Source organism: Ranitomeya variabilis, chromosome 2 (assembly GCF_051348905.1).
Source record: "Ranitomeya variabilis isolate aRanVar5 chromosome 2, aRanVar5.hap1, whole genome shotgun sequence".
Taxonomy (NCBI): Eukaryota; Metazoa; Chordata; class Amphibia; order Anura; family Dendrobatidae; genus Ranitomeya; species Ranitomeya variabilis.
In genome coordinates this window covers 845,211,193-845,233,766 of record NC_135233.1, presented here as the reverse complement: position 1 = coordinate 845,233,766, position 22,574 = coordinate 845,211,193, and the positions used below count along the sequence as shown (strand labels likewise).

Genomic DNA, 22,574 nt, shown 5'->3' with positions numbered 1-22,574 from the left:
TAAAATACATGTAAAAAATGTTGGATTTTCAATCATACTGACGCAAAAAATGGAATAAATCACAATCAAAAAGATGCACGTCTCGCCAAAAACAAACTCTGCTTGGCTCTATCGGCAAATAAAGAAGTCACAGCAGTCAGACTGTGAATATGTTAATGCAAAAATAAAATATACTTTGTAAAATATTGTTTTAGTGTCCAAAAGTAGCAAATCATAAAAAACCTATAGAAATTTGGTATCACTATAATTATACTTACTCGAAGTAAAAAGCTATATTATTTTATATTTTGCATGGTGAATGGTGTAAAAAAAATTACAGCATCAATTTTTTTTGTTAATTCAACATCCTCAGAAATCTGAATAAGGCCTCCTTCACACATCCTGGTGTTTACTGTACTGGAAAAAACAGTACTGGTGAGAACTGTGGCCCGTCTCCATGTGAAATCCGTGTGTCCATGTGCTGCCGAGTACGTATGTCAGTGTGACACATATGGAATGAAATACAGCTTAGAAATTAAAGAGTGTTTTGTATTAAAGATGTTCGAAGATAGATAGTTAGCAATGAGGAATATAGATAGATAGAAATATGTCAGTGTGACATATGAACAGTGCACTGTGTGTGTAGTTTTCCATATATAATAATAATAAATCTTTATTTATATAACGCCAACATATTCCGCAGTGCTTTACAATTCAACAGTTCATATACAAGTAATAATAACAATGTTAAAGATAATACAATAATTAAAGAAAAGATAGCGATGACCCTGCCCGTAAGAGCTTTCAGTCTACAATGAGGTGAGGGATAGGAAGACACAAAATACAGGGGCATATTTGCCATGATGGTCTAGCCATCTTGAGGAACTGGAGGTAGATAAAGGCTGCATGAGGTTGTCCCAAGCCAGTATGTGTGGTGCTTTTGAGTGCAATGCAGTTTGATGGAACATAATAGGCCGTTCTAAACAGATGTGTTTTTAAAATTAAGACAAGGAATTTTGTTAACACTTGAGAAATGAAAAAATTCTATCTATATCATCCCATATATATATATATATATGTCAAAGGATTATAAACCAGTGATCTCCAGTGCAAACAAACAAGTGTTGAGTGGGAACCACTCATATAACTAGCAAGAGCCAACCACCAGAGACTAGGATCAATTACCAAAGAAATAGTGACACGGATATAGTTTATTAAAATTACTTTATTTGAGCTGGTAATAACATATTTCATGTGCACATGTTGGAAAAAATATAAAAACAATATAAGGTGACATAAATACACACTTAATCACCAATATGTAAAAGCCTAGATAGGCAAATGGTGCACCACATCAGGAAGGGTTAATCTCAGGGCTCCCTATAGGACTATACTAGTGTCTCACAAGTGAAAAAAGTTTATAAAATCATAACGTGAGAATTAAAAATATAAAAATATGAAAACCCAACAGGGCAATGTGTGGGTTTAAAAGCAAGTGCACCGGTGCTGAGTGCAATGTGCAAAAAGCAAAAATAGAACAAAAGTGCTACGTGCAAGAAATAGTCCAAAATTATATGGGAGTTCCTGTACCTTTATGTGGCGTCACCAACCTCCAAATAATGCGCACCCCAACGTACGTTTCGGATTTAGAATCCTTCGTCAGGGGGTCAAATAAAGTAATTTTAATAAACTATATCCGTGTCACTATTTCTTTGGTAATTGATCCTAGTCTCTGGTGGTTGGCTCTTGCGTGTTTTTAAAATTGTATACGTTGTTCATAGTCCTGATTTCTTGGGGTAGAGCATTCCAGAGGATTGGCGCAACTCGCGAGAAGTCTTGGAGGCAGGAGTTGGAGGTACGGATTAGTGCGGATGTTAGTCAAGACACATGCAGAGCGTTACAAGCGGTTAGGTCGATAAACAGAAATGAGGGAGGAAATGTAGGGGGGTGTTGCACTGTGGAAAGCTTTGTGGGTGAGAACAAGCAGTTTAAATTGGATCCTATAATGTATGGGCAGCCATTGCAATGATTATCAGCCTCACCCTTGTTTACCCATTTATTACTAATAATCTAAAGGGGAAAAATAGAACTTGGCACTGCTTTTCAATGCTGAAATAATATATTTATTGCACAAATAGAAAAAACAGAAAGATCCACATAAAAAAGCGTTGACGTTTCGGCCTAATCGGCCTTCCTCAGAACTAAAATATAACAGATAAATAGATATAATTACTACACACGTATAAATTATACATAAGTCTGTAATACTCAAGAAAAAAAGGGAAAGGGATCTCATATGAAATATGTATATAAACAACATAATTTAGAAATCATATATGACTGATATAAAAAGTAAAGAATAGATGCTCAAAAAATTAAGATGAAGTAGCAAAAGAATAGGATAAGAACACGATTCCAGGTCATCTGATCAAGTAAATATCATGACAATAGGAGTAGTAAAGATTGGAGAGATAATCCAAAGGGGTCCACCGTAAATCATTCCCACGTCCCACGACGATCCCCAATTCTGCTACTTCCAGACTCTATGCTGAGCGGTGACATCAGTAATTTGACTGCTCAGCATGGTGGCCGAAACACACTGACAGTAGTGTAAGAGCATGGCTGCAGTGAAGAGCGGTGATGTAATTAAGGTTACCGCAGGTCACAGGCGGTGGTTCTCACAGTAACCTCTGTGTGAGTCAGCCAGCTGTCAACTGCTTTAACTTTACTGACGTCACTGTTCCCAGCAGTAATTATTGAACTATGTTCATTTTGCCTCCAAAAAATCACTATAAGGCTCGGCTCACATATGTCTTGTGGTCTATGCCGAGCACTCATGATTTCCATTTAAATTCTGAAACAATGGAATCTAGTCAAAACCCCTGTGTAAACCATTCACTGTAATGAAACAGATGGAGTCACTTTAGACTCCGCCTAGCCTCTATTATGGCTGTTTCAGTCTTTTCAGTATTTTGTTAGCGCACAAAAGTGTGGTCAAGCACAGTTTTTTGTTTCCCTATAACGAATGACATTGTTGAAATAGAGTCCAAATGAAGTCCAAAGTGACTCCATCTGCCTCATTATAGTGAATGGTTCCGTCATAAAATCTCTTTTTTGGGGGGAATTTAGAAGAAAACCACAATGTCAGTGCTCAATGTAGAGTATGGGTAAAATGTAAACCCAGCCTTAAAAGCATCATAAAATGTTATGTACTACAAAATAGTACCAATAAAAACTTCAGTTCATCCCTCAAGAAACCCCCAATCGAGTCCATCATCTGTTATTGAAAAAAAAAGTGTGTTTCCTCGTTGCTGGTAACACAAAGGCTCTTGGAAACCAACATGGCTCTCCCCAAAAGAATCCAGATAAGTTTGGGCTCCCAATTTGAAATGGCCCCTCCCTGTTAAGCCACAAAGTTAGCGTCTGCTTTTATGGTATTACTTTAGCGGTGAGAGCCCACATAAGAATGTATAGGATGCATGTATACGAAAGCACAAGCTGGGCACAATGTATTGGGCACTATTCTGGCATGTTTGCAATTTTCATATCTATTGCATGCTTTTCCCTGGAAAACACCTTTGGGCCAAAGTAGTCACTGCACCTGTAGATGAATTCATAGTTGAGGTCTAATTTCTAAAATGATCTCACTTTTAGTGTTTTTCCGCTATTCTGGCACAAATGGCTCTTACAAACTATTCCAGCAAATCTGTGTGGAAAAAGTCAAATAGTGTTTTTCCTTTTAAGCCTTGATGTGTGGCCAAACAGTAAAATCAGGTGACATGGAAAGTCATCATATTTGGAAAAAATTGCATAACAAATTAAAGACTTCATTTTCATCCATTACCCTTGTGAACGTGAACAATTTGCTACTAATATAGCATTTTTATAGCAAAAATGCAATTTTTTTTTTTTTCACAGTAATTGTTATAAAATACTGTAAGGGATCTGTACAGTGTTCAGAATTCTCCTTGCTTCAATAGATGAATTCATTTAGCAGTGTAGTTTCCAAAATGAGATCACTTGTGGGTTTTATTCTTATGCTGTTCTGGCAGCTCAAGTGCTAGTGGCGCCCAAAATCTATTCAAACAAAATCTGTGCTCCAAAGGACAAATAGTGCTCCTTCACTTTGAATTCAATGAGGGGATTAATTTCAAAAATCGGATCATTTGTGGGAGTTTCTGTTTTTTGTCACCTCAGATAAAATATACAAAGAGCAGTAGGATCTTATCAAAGTAAATTGGTGAGGATAAAAATGGTATGAGCTCAGCTGAAGGGGTTGTGTGATACACAACCACTGATGAGGAGAAAATATCAGCTGCTGCAATATCCACGAGTGTTTTCAGAGAGATACCAGGGTGGAGTGGATTTATCATATGCGCAACTGATTTAAACACAACCCAAATAATCTCAGGAAAAAGTGGTTTAATGTAAACACCTTTTAGGCCGGGATCACACATACGCGAGATACGTCCAAGTCTCGCAGGTGAAAACCCAGCTCTGGTGCCGGCACTCCGGAGTGGAGCATGCAGTCGCACAGCAACACATGGAGCTGCACGCTCCGCTCCCAAGTGCTGGCACCAGAGGAGGGTTTTCACCTGCGAGACTTGGCCATATCTCGCATATGTGTGATCCCGGCCTCAGAGTCCATCTCACTCCTTCAGGATTGATTTGTCCACTCAACCCTGGTATCTTTTTGGCACCTCAGGCACTTTGCAGACGCCATGTTGCATTTCCAATCTATTGCAGCCAAATTTGCACCCCAAAAATCAAAAAGCTCTTCTTCCATTCCAAGCCCTGGTGTGTGCCCAAGCAGCAGCTTTTCACCACATATGGTATACTGTCACATTGAAAACGTTGGCTAACAAATTTTGGAGTCAATTTTCTCTTTGTAGAAATCATAAATTTGGTCTAAATCAACATTTAAGTGGAAAAAAAATATTTTTTATTTCATTCCATTTTGCATTACTTCGTGTAAAACACTGAAGGGTTAAATTTAATGAAGGCAGTTTTGAACAATTTGAGTGGTGCAGGTTTAAAAATAGTATCGATTATTAGTTTTCCAATAATTAGGCCCCTAAAAGTCACATCAAAACTGATTTGGTCCTTGAAAAAAACAGGTTATCTAAATTTTCTTGAAAAAGTGAAAAATTATTGCTAAATTTTAGGCCTTCTAATACCCTAACAGAATACAAGGGCGTTTGGAAAATGATCCTGACATAAAGTAGAGATATGGGAAATGTTGTTCATAAACTAGTTTGTTATATTTATCTAGTTTAAAGGTACAAAACATTAAACGTATGAAAATTATACATTTTTTAGAAAAAATGTTTAATATTTCATATTTTCATGAAAAAATGCAAAATATCTTAACCTAACTTTACCACTAGCAAGGCACAATATGTAATGAAAATGGGGTTTGGTCAGTAAGCTGAAGATTGTCTCTCATTAAGAGGTTCAAGAAATCTAACACCATGAATGCAAAAAAAATCAGATCAAAACAGCTTCATTATGATCCTTTTAGGAAAATATCTAATTGTAAAGCTATTAAACTTATAGTGAAAGTACATTTGAGATCAAACCCTTTACAGCCCTTTGCTTAAGAAACGTATTACCGGTAGTTACTAGAGAAGGGCTGTTAGCATCCAGACTAACACATGTATTCTCAGTGATATCCCAAGGTGATACAAGGCCTAGTGAAGATCGATATTTATGGAACTGACCCTACGGCAATGTAACACTTAGAGATAAATCTATTTATGGAATTACTAAGAATTGTTAGATCTCTATCTTTTACAGAACAACATATTTGCATGTTGTTACAGTTGAAGGAAAATAGATATTGTTTTGGACTGTTAAACAAATTTACACAAATTTATTCAAAATATCAGTTCCAAAAGACAATTATTTTTAAGTGTACCTGATAAGTGGTGTAATGAAACCTAAAGGCCCCCAAACACATTAGCTGTATGTTGTCCGAACCTACTGATGTAAGCAGGCTCGACTGACAGACTAATATGTATGAGGGCTTTCTGACTTTCCCCCAACAGATGACCTTAGGAAAGATAATAATCCGTAATGTAGTAATTGAGAAAAACCAGCACCAAACAACGTGTAGCATACCTTCTGAAGCTTAATCAGCAGACCAGCAGTATGTGGGCTTTCATAATCACAGGTGCAACGCTGTTATGACCCCAATGGCAGAGGGTCTCAGAAATAATTACTAAGTCTGCAAACACAAAAAACCAGCTCATAGGGCAGTGGTAACTGAGCTGACCATATATCTAATCCTAGCACCACAAATAGCAGCAGCCGGGGAACGTGCCTACGTTGGTTCTAGACGTCTCGCGCCAGCCGGAGAACTAACTAACCCTAGAAGGGAAAAGAAAGACCTTTCTTGCCTCCAGAGAAAGGACCCCAAAAGTTGGATACAAGCCCCCAACAAATAATAATGGTGAGGTAAGAGGAAAAGACAAACGTAAGGATGAGCTAGGTATTTAGCAAAGAGAGGCCCACTAGCTAATAGCAGAATATAGTAAGATGACTTATATGGTCAGCAAAAACCCTATCAAAATATCCACGCTGGATATTCAAGAACCCCCGAACCGTCTAACGGCCCGGGGGGAGAACACCAGCCCCCTAGAGCTTCCAGCAAGGTCAGGAATCACATTTAGTACAAGCTGGACAAAAATGAGAGCAAGCAAATAACCAAAAAACAAAGAAGCAGGACTTAGCTTAATTTTGCATGAACCCGGACCAGCAGACAGGAGCAAACAGAAAGGATCTGATTACAACGATGCCAGGCACTGGACTAAGGATCCAGGAAGCTTATATAGCAACTCCCCTGGACTAACGACCCAGGTGGGTGCCAAACTGAGGAAAGACAATCCCAGAGTAATATCACTAGTAACCACAAGAGGGAGCCAAAAAGTCTAATTCACAACAGTACCCCCCCCTTAAGGAGGGGTCACCGAACCCTCACCAAGACCACCAGGGCGATCAGGATGAGCAGCGTGAAAGGCACGAACTAAATCGGCCGCATGCACATCAGAGGCAACCACCCAGGAATTATCCTCCTGACCATAGCCCTTCCACTTGACCAGATACTGAAGCCTCCATCTGGAGAGACGAGAATCCAAGATCTTCTCCACCACGTACTCCAACTCGCCCTCAACCAACACCGGAGCAGGAGGCTCAACAGAAGGAACCACAGGTACAACGTACCGCCGCAACAAAGACCTATGGAACACGTTGTGAATGGCAAACGACACCGGAAGATCCAAGCGAAAGGACACAGGATTAAGGATTTCCAATATCTTGTAAGGACCGATGAAGCGAGGCTTAAATTTAGGAGAGGAGACCTTCATCGGAACAAATCGAGAAGACAGCCATACCAAATCCCCAACATGAAGTCGGGGACCCACACCGCGGCGGCGGTTGGCAAAACGCTGAGCCTTCTCCTGTGACAACTTTAAGTTGTCCACCACATGATTCCAGATCTGCTGCAACCTATCCACCACAGAATCTACCCCAGGACAGTCAGAAGGCTCCACATGTCCCGAGGAAAAACGAGGGTGGAAACCAGAGTTGCAGAAAAATGGCGAAACCAAAGTAGCGGAACTAGCCCGATTATTAAGGGCAAACTCAGCCAACGGCAAGAAGGTCACCCAATCATCCTGATCTGCCGAAACAAAACACCTCAAATAAGCCTCCAGAGTCTGATTAGTTCGCTCCGTTTGTCCATTAGTCTGAGGATGAAAGGCAGATGAAAACGACAAATCAATGCCCATCCTAGCACAAAAGGATCGCCAGAACCTGGAAACAAACTGGGATCTTCTGTCAGACACAATATTCTCAGGAATACCATGTAAACGAACCACATTCTGAAAGAACACAGGAACCAGATCGGAAGAGGAAGGCAGCTTAGGCAAAGGCACCAAATGGACCATTTTAGAAAAGCGATCACACACCACCCAGATGACAGACATGCCCTGAGACACCAGGAGATCTGAAATGAAATCCATGGAAATGTGTGTCCAAGGCCTCTTCGGGACAGGCAAGGGCAAGAGCAACCCGCTGGCACGAGAACAGCAAGGCTTAGCTCGAGCACAAGTCCCACAGGACTGCACAAATGACCGCACATCCCGTGACAAGGAAGGCCACCAAAAGGACCTAGCCACCAGATCTCTGGTGCCAAAAATTCCCGGATGCCCTGCCAACACCAAAGAATGAACCTCGGAAATGACTCTGCTGGTCCACTTATCAGGAACCAACAGTCTGTCAGGTGGACAAGAGTCAGGTCTACCAGCCTGAAATCTCTGCAACACACGTCGCAAATCAGGAGAAATGGCCGACAAGATAACTCCCTCTTTAAGAATACCAACTGGTTCTGCGACTCCAGGAGAGTCAGGCACAAAGCTCCTTGAAAGAGCATCAGCCTTCACATTCTTTGAACCTGGTAAATACGAGACCACAAAGTCAAAACGGGAGAAAAACAATGACCAGCGGGCCTGTCTAGGATTCAGGCATTTAGCAGACTCGAGATACATCAGATTTTTGTGATCAGTCAAGACCACCACACGATGCTTAGCACCCTCGAGCCAATGACGCCACTCCTCAAATGCCCACTTCATGGCCAGCAACTCCCGATTGCCAACATCATAATTCCGCTCAGCAGGTGAAAACTTCCTAGAGAAGAAAGCACATGGTCTCATTACCGAGCAACCAGGGCCTCTCTGCGACAAAACGGCCCCTGCCCCAATCTCAGGAGCATCCACTTCGACCTGAAAGGGAAGTGAGACATCAGGCTGGCACAAAACAGGCGCCGAAGTAAACCGGCGCTTCAACTCTTGGAACGCCTCCACGGCTGCAGGAGCCCAGTTAGCAACATCAGAACCTTTCTTGGTCATATCCGTCAAAGGTTTAACAACGCTAGAAAAATTAGCGATAAAACGACGGTAGAAGTTATCAAAACCCAAGAACTTCTGAAGACTCTTAACTGACGTGGGTTGAGTCCAATCATGAATAGCTCGGACCTTGACTGGGTCAATCTCCACAGCAGAAGGGGAAAAAATAAACCCCAAAAAGGAAACCTTCTGTACTCCAAAGAGACACTTTGAGCCCTTAACAAACAAAGCATTCTCACGCAAAACCTGAAACACCATCCTGACCTGCTCCACATGTGAGTCCCAATCTTCAGAGAAAACCAGAATATCATCCAGATAAACAATCATAAATTTATCCAGATACTTCCGGAAAATATCATGCATAAAGGACTGAAACACTGAGGGAGCATTAGAGAGCCCAAAAGGCATCACCAAGTACTCAAAATGACCTTCGGGCGTATTAAATGCTGTCTTCCATTCATCTCCTTGCTTAATGCGCACAAGGTTGTACGCACCACGAAGATCTATCTTGGTGAACCACTTGGCACCTTTAATCCGGGCAAACAAGTCCAACAACAGAGGCAAAGGATACTGAAATTTAACAGTGATTTTATTCAGAAGCCGATAGTCAATACAAGGTCTCAAAGATCCATCCTTCTTGGCCACAAAAAAGAATCCCGCACCAAGAGGGGAAGAGGATGGACGGATATGCCCCTTCTCCAGAGACTCCTTGATATACGAACGCATTGCGGCATGCTCAGGTACAGACAGATTAAATAGTCTTCCCTTAGGAAATTTACTACCTAGAATCAAATTTATGGCGCAGTCACAGTCCCTATGAGGAGGCAGAGCACTGGACCTGGACTCGCTGAATACATCCTGATAATCAGACAAATACTCAGGAACTTCCGAAGGAGTAGAGGAAGCAATAGACACCGGCGGGGAATCAGCATGAATTCCCTGACAGCCCCAACTTGACACAGACATTGCCTTCCAATCCAAGACTGGATTGTGGGTCTGTAACCATGGCAGACCCAAAACGACCAAATCATGCATTTTATGCAGAACAAGAAAACGAATCACCTCCCGATGTTCAGGAGTCATGCACATGGTTACCTGCGTCCAAAACTGCGGTTTATTTTCCGCCAATGGCGTAGCATCAATACCTCTAAGAGGAATAGGATTTACCAACGGTTCAAGAACAAAACCACAGCGCTTGACAAATGACAGATCCATAAGACTCAGGGCAGCACCTGAATCCACAAACGCCATAACAGGGTAAGAAGACAATGAGCAAATTAAAGTCACAGACAAAATAAATTTAGGTTGCAAATTACCAATTACAACCCTTGTTAGGCGTTTAGAGCATGCTGATATAACATGTGTAGAATCACCACAGTAAAAACACAACCCATTCTGACGTCTATGATTTTTCCGCTCATTTCTAGTCTGAATTCTATCACATTGCATTAAATCAGGTGTTTGTTCAGACAACACCAGAGGATTAGCGGTTTTGCGCTCCCGCAAACGCCGGTCAATTTGAATAGCCAGCGCCATGGAATCATTCAGACTTGTAGGAATGGGGAAACCCACCATCACATTCTTAATGGCTTCAGAAAGGCCATTTCTGAAATTTGCGGCCAGAGCACACTCATTCCACTGAGTAAGCACGGACCATTTCCGAAATTTTTGGCAATACACTTCAGCTTCATCCTGGCCCTGAGAAATAGCCAGCAAGGCTTTTTCAGCCTGAACTTCAAGATTGGGTTCCTCGTAAAGCAATCCGAGCGCCAGAAAAAACGCATCAATATTTGCCAATGCCGGATCTCCTGGCACTAGCGAGAAAGCCCAATCCTGAGGGTCGCCCCGTAAAAAAGAGATAACAATTTTAACTTGCTGAGCTGAATCTCCAGATGAACGGGGTCTCAGAGATAGAAACAATTTACAATTATTCCTGAAATTCCTAAACTTAAATCGGTCTCCAGAAAACAGTTCAGGAATAGGTATTTTAGGTTCAGACATTGGACTAGTGGTAACAAAATCTTGTATGCCCTGCACACGAGCAGCAAGCTGGTCTACACTTGTAATCAAGGTCTGGACATTCATGTCTGCAGCAAGCACAAGCCACTCAGAGGTAAAGGGGAGGAAGAGAGGGAAAAAAAAAAAAAAAACCTCAGAATTTCCTTTCTTATAATCCCACTTCAGCAATGCATTAAACATTCAATGTTGGCCTGGCATACTGTTATGACCCCAATGGCAGAGGGTCTCAGAAATAATTACTAAGTCTGCAAACACAAAAAACTAGCTCATAGGGCAGTGGTAACTGAGCTGACCATATATCTAATCCTAGCACCACAAATAGCAGCAGCCGGGGAACGTGCCTACGTTGGTTCTAGACGTCTCGCGCCAGCCGGAGAACTAACTAACCCTAGAAGGGAAAAGAAAGACCTTTCTTGCCTCCAGAGAAAGGACCCCAAAAGTTGGATACAAGCCCCCAACAAATAATAATGGTGAGGTAAGAGGAAAAGACAAACGTAAGGATGAGCTAGGTATTTAGCAAAGAGAGGCCCACTAGCTAATAGCAGAATATAGTAAGATGACTTATATGGTCAGCAAAAACCCTATCAAAATATCCACGCTGGATATTCAAGAACCCCCGAACCGTCTAACAGCCCGGGGGGAGAACACCAGCCCCCTAGAGCTTCCAGCAAGGTCAGGAATCACATTTAGTACAAGCTGGACAAAAATGAGAGCAAGCAAATAACCAAAAAACAAAGAAGCAGGACTTAGCTTAATTTTGCATGAACCCGGACCAGCAGACAGGAGCAAACAAAGGATCTGATTACAACGATGCCAGGCACTGGACTAAGGATCCAGGAAGCTTATATAGCAACTCCCCTGGACTAATGACCCAGGTGGGTGCCAAACTGAGGAAAGACAATCCCAGAGTAATATCACTAGTAACCACAAGAGGGAGCCAAAAAGTCTAATTCACAACACAATGCCTGGAATGAACAGCGTCATAAAAAATGCAAGCAAGAGAGAAATGAATAGATGACACTCCGTGAGCAGGTATTGAAGTCGATGACGGCTGTTTGCTGTGATCAGACTCCTTAACGGGTGCAAGTGTGATATTTGGAACCGTTGAAGCGTTTGATCGATGCAAAATGGCCGTCGTCCACTTCTGTACCAGCTCCAATGTATCCATGTGTTGATTGTGTTGATTGTCCCGAATAAAGAAGAATTTTTTTATTGGATCACAGATTGCCTCCTATTCATTTCTCTCTGGCTTAGAGATAATAATAATAATAATAATATAATAGATTAGATAAATAATATAGATAATTTTGGACTGCTGATCCTTTTTTCGGCTTAACAGGATAAGCTGCCTTCAGAGGAGTCTACATAGTAACATAGTAACATAGTTATTAAGGTTGAAGGAAGACTTTAAGTCCATCCAGTTCAACCCATAGCCTAACCTAGTATGCCCTAACATGTTGATCCAGAGGAAGGCAAAAAAAAACCCCATGTGGCAAAGAGTAAGCTCCACATTGGGGAAAAAAATTCCTTCCCGACTCCACATACGGCAATCAGACTAGTTCCCTGGATCAACGCCCTATCAAGGAATCTAGTGTATATACCCTGTAACATTATACTTTTCCAGAAAGGCATCCAGTCCCCTCTTAAATTTAAGTAATGAATCACTCATTACAACATCATACGGCAGAGAGTTCCATAGTCTCAATGCTCTTACAGTAAATAATCCGCGTCTGTTATTATGCTTAAACCTTCTTTCCTCCAGACGTAGAGGATGCCCCCTTGTCCCTGTCTCAGGTCTATGATTAAAAAAATCATCAGTAAGGTCTTTGTACTGTCCCCTCATATATTTATACATTAAAATAAGATCACCCCTTAGCCTTCGTTTTTCCAAACTAAATAGCCCCAAGTGTAATAATCTATCTTGGTATTGCAGACCCCCCAGTCCTCTAATAACCTTGGTCGCTCGTCTCTGCACCCGCTCTAGTTCAGCTATGTCTTTCTTATACACCGGAGACCAGAACTGTGCACAGTATTCTTAGTGTGGTTGCACAAGTGACTTGTATAGAGGTAAAATTATGTTCTCCTCATGAGCATCTATGCCTCTTTTAATGCATCCCATTATTTTATTTGCCTTTGTAGCAGCTGCCTGACACTGGCCACTAAATATGAGTTTGTCATCCACCCATACTCCCAGGTCTTTTTCATTGACGGTTTTGCCCAGAGTTTTAGAATTAAGCACATAGTTATACATCTTATTACATGTACCCAAGTGCATGACCTTACATTTATCCCCATAAAGCTCATTTGCCATTTATCAGCCCAAGCTTCTAGTTTACATAAATCATCCTGTAATATAAAATTGTCCTCCTCTGTATTGATTACCCTGCAGTTTAGTGTCGTCTGCAAATATTGAAATTCTACTCTGTATGCCCCCTACAAGATCATTAATAAATATGTTAAAAAGAAGAGGGCCCAATACTGACCCCTGTGGTACCCCACTGATAACCGCAACCCAGTCCGAGTGTGCCCCATTAATAACCACCCTTTGTTTCCTATCCCTGAGCCAGCTCTTAACCCACTTATGCATATTTTCCCCTATCCCCATTATTCTCATTTTAGCGGCTCTCTCGTAGAGAACACAGGATTGCTCAGCAGATCGAGCTCTCCTGCATATGGAGGAGATGGGAGACATACCTACTGGCAGAATCTTTGGCTTCTATATATTGTGCATAACATACAAGAGTAACTCTAGGATAGAGCTATATAACCTTACATGTCACTTTTTTATAGGCTTCTGTTATGTACTAGTACTGCGCATTTCGTGTCTCCCCCTTTGATGTGGGCTCCAGTGGCAAGCCCTCATCTATCCCGGCACATGTCAAAACAGCTCACAAGTGTCTGGAACAGCCGCGGGTGGAATCATGATCCACCTGCGGCTATTTACCCGTTAAATGCCGCTGTAAACTCTGACAGCGGCATTTAACATGCACTTCTGGCAATCCCTCCGAACATCTGCCCATCGATGACCCCATCACGTGATCGCGGGTCACCAATGGGTTGGCATAACAAAAAAAATCAAACATACACATATTTGGTATCACCGCATTCAGAATCGCCCATTCTATCAACAAAAAAAGGATTAACCTGATCGCTAAACGGTGTAATGGGAAAAAAAAGTCAAAACGACAGAATTACGTTTTTGTGGTCGCTTCGACATTGCATTAAAATGCAATAACGGAGGATCAAAAAATCATATCTGCACCAAAATGGCATCAATAAAAACATCAGCTTGGCACGCAAAAAATAAGCCCTCACCCAACCCTAGATGAAGAAAAAATGGAGACGCAACAGGTCTCGGAAAATGGCACAAATTTTGTTTTTTTTTTGTTAACAAACTTTGGATTTTTGTTTTCACCACTTAGATAAAAAAAAAATCTAGACATGTTTGGTGTTTATGACCTCGTAAAGACCTGGAAAATCATAATGGCTGGTCAATTTTTGAATTTGGTGAACATGGTAAAACAAAATCCCCAAAAAGTTGTTGAATTGCACTTTTTTTGCAATTTCACCGCACTTGGATTTTTTTTCCCGTTTTTGAGTACACAATATGGTAAAACCAATGGTGTCATTTAAAAGTACAACTTGTCCCGCAAAAACAAACCCTCACATGGCCATATTGACGGAAAAATAAAAAAGGAGGGGAGCGAAAAGCAAAAACGCAGAAACAAAAATGGCCTGCGGCGCGAAGGGGTTAAACCTTTCAATATGAGTCATGATTGCCATTACACTGAATAATCTAATGTTGAAGTAGAAGTTCAGATTTTTTTTTTCTACTTTGCTTGCTAACGCTACCTTTCAGCATTTATTCTTCACAGCTGAGATTCGCTGTTCATGATACAGTTTAAAGGCAATACAGAATATAATAAAATCACCTTGTATGAAATATATTGTTCTGTTTGCCAATTGCTTTACATGCATTAGGTGCATATAAACTGATTGCTCATAAAGAGATATCAAACTTTATTTCTTCAATCATCTCTTTTTTGACAAGCCACTATCCAGATATAGCACTCCCTCCTGTGTACAGTCCATTATGGCAGGAGGACTATTCTATCAATAGCTTGTTATTGTCCTGTAGTAGCAGGTATGACATGAGGAGCAGACAAAAATATCATATAATGCAGTTACACGCCTGTTACAATGAGTACACTCCATTACCCATCTACTGCCTTTGTTGTGCAACACATGCTAAGGTTGCTAAAGAGAAACATAGAATTATGATGTCTGAAAGCAGGTCATTAGGTCTGTACATTTCATGTGATTTGTATCTTTTTATTATTTTATTTTGTTAAATTTGGATTCTTTTTTGATCATATTCTTTTTCCTGTGATGAAATGATATCCCTCCTGGACTTGTCTAAGATGTAGATGTTGATTTTTCCCTCTACATCAGGATCAAACATGTCTCAGGCTACTACTCTGTTGGTAAATGGGGCTTTGTAAAAAAAAAGAAAAAAAAAACTCTATTAGTAAACAGGGCTTTGTAAAAATATGAAAAAAAAACCCCAATCTATCATGGAGCTGCTAAATGAATGACAATGCCATAGTCAACCCATGTGTCCAGCAATAATAATAGTCATACAAAATGGTACCTTAATGAGAAAGGAATAGTGATTAGTTTAATGTTTGCATGTTTTCTTTAATAAATACTTGCAATAATGTGTTTTTTTTCTTACAGACATATTTACATATGCGGTATTATCATGGTCTCAGCTATTATTTAAAAGGACTTCAGGACACCACTGGGATTGTACTTTATTACACACATCAGAAAATATATAGAGACCAACTGTTCTGCATGATTTAAACTAAAGTAAGTGCATCTTTCTTTTATACATCTGATCTGAATCTGATACAGATTGGTTGTGGCATAAGGGCAAAATGCCAATAAAAAAATATTTCAGAGATCAGTTCTTGAAAACCACAGAGAGATAAATGAATGCTGTCTGTCTGTCGATCTACAATTGTGTGAAAAAGTGTTTGCCCCCTTCCTGATTTTGTATTCTTTTGTATGTTTGTTACATTTAAATGTTTCAGATCACCAAACAAATGTAAATATTAGACAAAGATAACACAAGTAAGCACAAAATGCAGTTTTTAAATGAAGGTCTTTATTATTAAGGGAAAAAGAAATCCAAACCTACAGGGCCCTGTGTGATTGTTTGACTTCTTCACACAACTGTATCTTTCAATCTGGCTATTGTTTAGAACGCAGCATTATGTTTAATTTACTTGCATGTTATTTTATACACTGTACATATGCAAACTATGTAAATATACTTTTTGGTTTCTGTCATAAAACAAAGTTATTTCCTTCATAGGTTGTTCCGTAATAAAGTAAGAAATGACTTACAACTTAAGAAACTTTACAGACCTGGGACTTTCACAGCATCACAAAGATATTCCTCATAGTTTTAACCAAGTTGAAACTAATCAAAGTACAATAAACCACAGCATGGAGTTCTGTGGAATAAACCCTGCGGAGAGTAACTTTACAGTAGAAGAACTTCTTTTGAGGTGTCTGGGACCCCGTCGATCCAACTACTTTACCCCAATTTGCGTGATATACCTTCTTATTTTCACAGTTGGTGCTGTGGGGAATACTTTAACATGTATTGTTATTATCAAACATAAGATCATGAGGACTCCTACAAATTATTACCTATTCAGTCTTGCGATTTCTGATTTGCTGGTCCTTTTGTTAGGTATGCCGCTAGAGCTTTATGAGCTGTGGAGTAATTACCCTTTTCTTTTTGGAAGAAGTGGATGCTCATTTAAAACTCTTTTGTTTGAGACGGTTTGCTTTGCCTCAATATTAAATGTAACTGCACTGAGTGTGGAGAGATACATTGCAGTGGTTCATCCTCTTCGGGCCAAGTATGTAGTAACCAGGAACCATGCTAGGAAAGTCATTATTACTGTGTGGGTTTTGTCTATTATTTGCTCAATTCCCAACACCAGCCTAATTGGAATCTATGACCTGAATATTCCTGGCCTTGGAGTAATACCTGGCTCCACTACGTGTATTTTGGTAAAACCAAGATGGATTTACAACCTTGTTATTCAAATTACCACAATATTTTTTTTCTTCTTACCAATGTGTACCATTAGTATTTTATACTTACTAATTGGCCTCCAACTTAAAAAGGAGAAGATGCTGCAAGTTCTAGAAGCTAAGTCTGGTGGAGATGGAGACAGTTACCAAAATGTTAGACTTCAACAAGAGAAAAGCCGAAGAAGGCAGGTGACTAAGATGCTATGTAAGTAATGTCTAGTTTTTCTACTTAAATTATTTTGTGGTAGAAATTTAAATATTTTAAAATATTATCAATTTCATATATTCCTCTTCATTTTGGTGATATTTTAAAGACTGTACTTGGAGTCTGAGACCTGTCAATAAGGCTTCCATGAACAGTCTTTGCAGTCTTCTCCGCTTAGTAGATAACACTTTGGTGTTCACCCCTTTACAGTAATCTGGTCTTTGCTGCAAAGACTACCAGTTTGTATCTATAGAGTATTGCTGGCCAGTGGATCAAGTTGGCAGTGGTATATTAGTCAAGCCAGGTTGAATCAAAGGGATGACAGAGCGAAGGCAGCCAGGATAAAGTCCAAGTATCAATCCAAATGTCAGACATCAGAGAAATAGTAAACTACCAAGTACCAGAATTAGGCATCAGGATAAAAAGGGGGAGACAACAAGCGCAATAGGATCTTATCCATTAGGCAAGTACAACGGAAGGAACAGGTAACTGGATAACATTTAGGGTTATGAAACCCACAACAGAGGAACAGAAACAAAAAACAGCTGCTGCAGCACCATCAGTAAAGGGAACCTGCCGTGTTAGCATTTCTTTGGAAGATAGGAGTGGTGAGAGACATTCCTAGTAAGGATCCAGAAGACATGATGTAGGAAACAAAGCAGTTTTAAACAACGGTTGTACTAAATCCCACAAAACTATACATCCATCTGCTCAGCTCCCCCAGTTCAATAGCATGATGCGTACAGTTTTCACTGCATTTTCATTGCGACAGGTTATCCCTAAGTATCCCTAATATAATCTGGTAAAACATATAAATTAGTTTTGTGCTATTTAAGTGTTTACCAATCTTTTGTATTTATATTAAATCTATGATTGTCTATGAACTTTCATGTGTAAAAACTATAGACCTGAGTCTATATAAACACTTATGTATTTAGAGGAGGTACAATTTTGCTTTACAATGGATGGAAGAAACCAAGTACAGACCATTCTGAGTTAATTCTTTATTAGGTAACATAGAAATTAGGTAGTGGTTGTGCTCAACAAACATACTGGATTAATGCTCCCATTTTATATTTCCCCAGTTATGTTTACCCATGTGGTGAGTATCTGAAGAGAACGAACACTATTGCCTGAGGCAAATTCACATATACATCTAAAATACACATGTCAAGCTGTCTTCTGTAAACAAGTGTATAGTCGACCCTGAATTCAGACATTTTTCATTGAGAGCAAAACTGTGCCCAGGAGTCAGATGTAATAGAATATGAAGTCATAATGAGGCATCAAGAATTTCATTAGTGCAATAAGACCTTTCTAAATGTAAAATTATTAAATATATGTTTTGTTTTTGTCATTAAATTCTAATTAGTAATTACTTCAGTTGATATTGCTTTGCAGTTTTTTATTGAATAAATGAAAAAATAATCTGTACTACAACTGTAGTTTAATTAAAGCATAGGATCAAACTTGAACAGTTTTTGTAATGAGACTTACTGTGTCACTAACAGAATTGGCTTTGGGCTAAACCGTGAGGTTTAAAGGCTCCTGTACATAATAGACTAATTTTGAGTGAACCCACTGATATCGAGAAGTTGGGCCAGTGGTCTAATGTCTATGGCAGCGATGGCCGACTAATGGTCGTGGAAGATGTTGATCGCGCATGTCTGATTTTGGACGACTGCCAATTGCATTGTTCTCCCAAAGATAAGCCATCAGCCAATGTGTCTGCTGGCAGCTTTCTCATACAAAACACAAGAGCGCTCAGTCAAACAAGCACTACTTGTTGGCAGTCAGCCTAGATGGCAATTGGCCAGCTACCTGGAAGATAACTCTGCCTCTAGAGATTATTTTGGGAGTTACCCATGTGATGTGTAATGGCCGCTCTCTACTCTCCTGATCTCACTGCAGACTTGTGTGTGATTTTACCCCACACATCTGCAGGTTCTTTTCTGCTTCAGCTTCCAGCTCACAGGCAGACAGTGTTGCAATATTCTTGCAATACAGCAGAGCTGAGAGACAAGAACAAATGTGTTTGCAAGAAGAAAAATTAAATTTCTCCTGTTCTGTGTTAGTAACTTGTCTCACTGGTAACTCCTTTTATTTAAAATAATCCTTGGAGGCAGAGTTGTATTCCAGGCAGCATCCTCCCAATAGCCTGGAAGAGGTAATTTATATAAAGTGATAAAAGATGATTTCTCAAAAATAAGGCATCTGATATGAGGCAAGTTGGATTGTTTTCAGTAGTCTATAACCTGCATGTCCATATTAATAGTTTGTGTCAAATGTGGTGACTGATTCCTTTTAAGAGATTATGAATTCCTCATCCTTATCCCCAACAAGGGAATACTTTAAGAGGTCTTTTCATCAAACTTTTCATCTTTTACTAGACACTCAATGTAATAGTGGCTGCAAAGCAAAATAAAACATTTTTTTTTATTTCGCCTCTTTATTGTGGAGATATTAGCAATCAAACTATTTGGCACCTAAGTCCAAGTGGGTGTTATTAGATGGTTTACAGTGTGAGAATCTACAATCATTCACAATAATCTGTAAATGCTCCTTAACACATTTTAACAAATTCTGCTTTTGTTCAGTTAGCAGGCCTCATTTAAGGAATTGTTTTCACTGTCGATTCTTGGTTCCCATGGGTCATAAGCAAATAATATGAGCATATGGAGCAGCTGAGAACAGGAAACTTGAATGGGGCGATGCTGCAGTTCCTTGGACAAGGGTTGGCCGGAAGTACTGCTGCGCAGGGAATAGAATTGTAAGGGATCATTAGAGTCCCAGCAGTCAGATCACCATAAATCACAAAAACATTGGCACATGCTAGCAATATATTGCTACAGGTGTTAGATTTCAACTAATCTTGATATTTTGTAGTTATTATGGCTATATGTGGCCACTAGAGCTTTTAAAATATTATGTAGGCAATCCTACTGGTGTACTTTTATTGCACTCTCCTGTATAGACTCTTCTGGGGTTTTAAATGTATTTTCATTAGCATCATTGGTTTTCTTTGCTTGCTGAATTTAATAAATAGCTCAAAGTATTATTTATTTAAAATGCCTCTGGCATAGCTGGCAATAAGGAGAAAAGGTATAGGCAGGTATGTACTGTACATTTTTTAGTAGTAGTAGTTTCAAAATTCTGTTTAAAATGCATTATACGGGGTGATTCACTCATTTCTAAAATAGACTATCATACTGAAACATCTTGTACATACCTTGGTACATGAGAAACTGATGTTTTAAAACAGGTGTTTATAATGTCCACTGTTTGCATCCAATCACTCCTGCACGCACCGTTGTATATTGTTGAATGTCTTCTACATGATGTCTGGGGTCATAGCCTGAATTTCTCTCTGTATGTTCTCTCTGAGTGCCTGTAATGTTCATGGCTTGTTAATGTATACCCGAACTTTCAAGTGTCCCCAAAGGAAAAAATCTGATGTGTTAAATCAGGCGATCTTCGTGGCCACAGTCCCTTGGAGATTACTCCGTCATCAAAGAAGGCTTCAATACTGTCTGGACTGCAGATTTTTACCTTCAAGCTTCTTTAGAAACTCATTTTGGCACCTCTTTAACCCCTTCATGACCCAGCCTATTTTGACCTTAATGACCTGGCCGTTGTTTGCAATTCTGACCAGTGTCCCTTTATGAGGTAATAACTCAGGAACGCTTCAACGGATCCTTGCGGTTCTGAGATTGTTTTTTGGTGACATATTGGGCTTCATGTTAGTGGTAAATTTAGGTCGATAATTTTTGCATTTATTTGTGAAAAAAAAGGAAGTTTGGCTAAAATTTTGTAAATTTTGCAATTTTCAAATTTTGAATTGTTATTCTGGTAAACGAGAGAGTTATGTGACACAAAATAGTTAATAAATAACATTACCCACATGTCTACTTTACATCAGCACAATGTTGGAAAAAAAATTTTTTTGCTAGGAAGTTATAAGGGTTAAAATTTGACCAGTGATTTCTCATTTTTACAACGAAATTTACAAAACCATTTTTTTTAGGGACCACCTCACATTTGAAGTCAGTTTGAGGGGTCTATATGGCTGAAAATACCCAAAAGTGACACCATTCTAAAAACTGCACCCCTCAATTTACTCAAAACCACATTCAAGAAGTTTATTAACCCTTCAGGTGCTTCAAAGCAGCAGAAGCAACATGGAAGGAAAAAATGAACATTTAACTTTTTAGTCACAAGAATGATCTTTTAGCAACATTTTTTTTATTTTCCCAAGGGTAAAAAGAGAAACTGGACCCTAAAAGTTATTTTACAATTTGTCCTGAGTATGCCGATACCCCACATGTGGGGGGGGAACCACTGTTTGGGCGCTCAACAGGGCTCGGAAGGGAAGGAGCGCCATTTGACTATTTCAATGAAAAATTGGTTCCAATCTTTAGCGGACACCATGTCGCGTTTGGAGAGCCCCTGTGTGCCTAAACATTGGAGCTCCCCCACAAGTAACCCCATTTTGGAACTAGACCCCCCAAGGAACTTATCTAGATGCATAGTGAGCACTTTGAACCCCCAGGTGCTTCACAAATTGATCCGTAAAAATGAAAAAGTACTTTTTTTCACAAAAAATTTCTTTTAGCCTCAATTTGTTCATTTCCACATGGGCAACAGGATAAAATGGATCCTAAAATTTATTGGACAATTTCTCCTGAGTACAACGATATCTCATATGTGGGGGACGGGGGTATGTTATGATCCTAGTGGCTTAGGATCACAAATCTAACCAGCTAAGTAGAAGATAATAGGACGAGCTCTGGGGATGTGGTAACTGGACTAACCGCAAACCTGATCCTAACCGCACACACTATAGGCAGCCGTGGAACGTTTCCTGAAATCCTAGACGTCTCTTCACGGCCTGAGAAACTGACTACCCCTAAAGAGAAAGTAAAGACCTCACTTGCCTCAGAGAAATAACCCCAGAGATATAGAAGCCCCCCACAAATAATAACGGTGAGTTAAGAGGAAAAGACAAACGCAGAGATGAAACAGGTTAAGCAAATGAGGCCCGCTAACGCTAGATAGCAGAAAATAGCAAGGGATCTGTGCGGTCAGTAAAAAACCCTATGCAAAAATATCCACGCAGAGAATGCGAGAACCCCCACACCAACTAACGATGTGGGGGGAGCAACTCAGCACCCCAGAGCACCAGCAAGCAGGGAAATCACATATTAGCAAGCTGGACAAAACTCATCATATACTAGGAAACATCTTGAACACAGATGAGCAAAAATAAGCAAACCAAACTTAGCTTCTCTTGGAGAGACTGATAACGGATGTAGACAGGAGCAATCAGAATAGCACTGAATACAACGACAACAGGC

General features: G+C 39.9%; 1 protein-coding gene across 1 annotated transcript in view; it reads left to right on the top strand.

The window, feature by feature from the left end:
* NMUR1 (neuromedin U receptor 1) overlaps positions 1–22,574 on the top strand; it is a 202,026-nt gene that overhangs the window by 34,910 nt on the left and 144,542 nt on the right. The window contains exons 2-3 of the mRNA XM_077290184.1: positions 15,639–15,773; positions 16,282–17,220. Of these exons, the coding sequence (XP_077146299.1) occupies positions 16,305–17,220 (916 nt within the window). The 5' untranslated portion in view covers positions 15,639–15,773; positions 16,282–16,304. The remainder of the gene's footprint in view (positions 1–15,638; positions 15,774–16,281; positions 17,221–22,574) is intronic.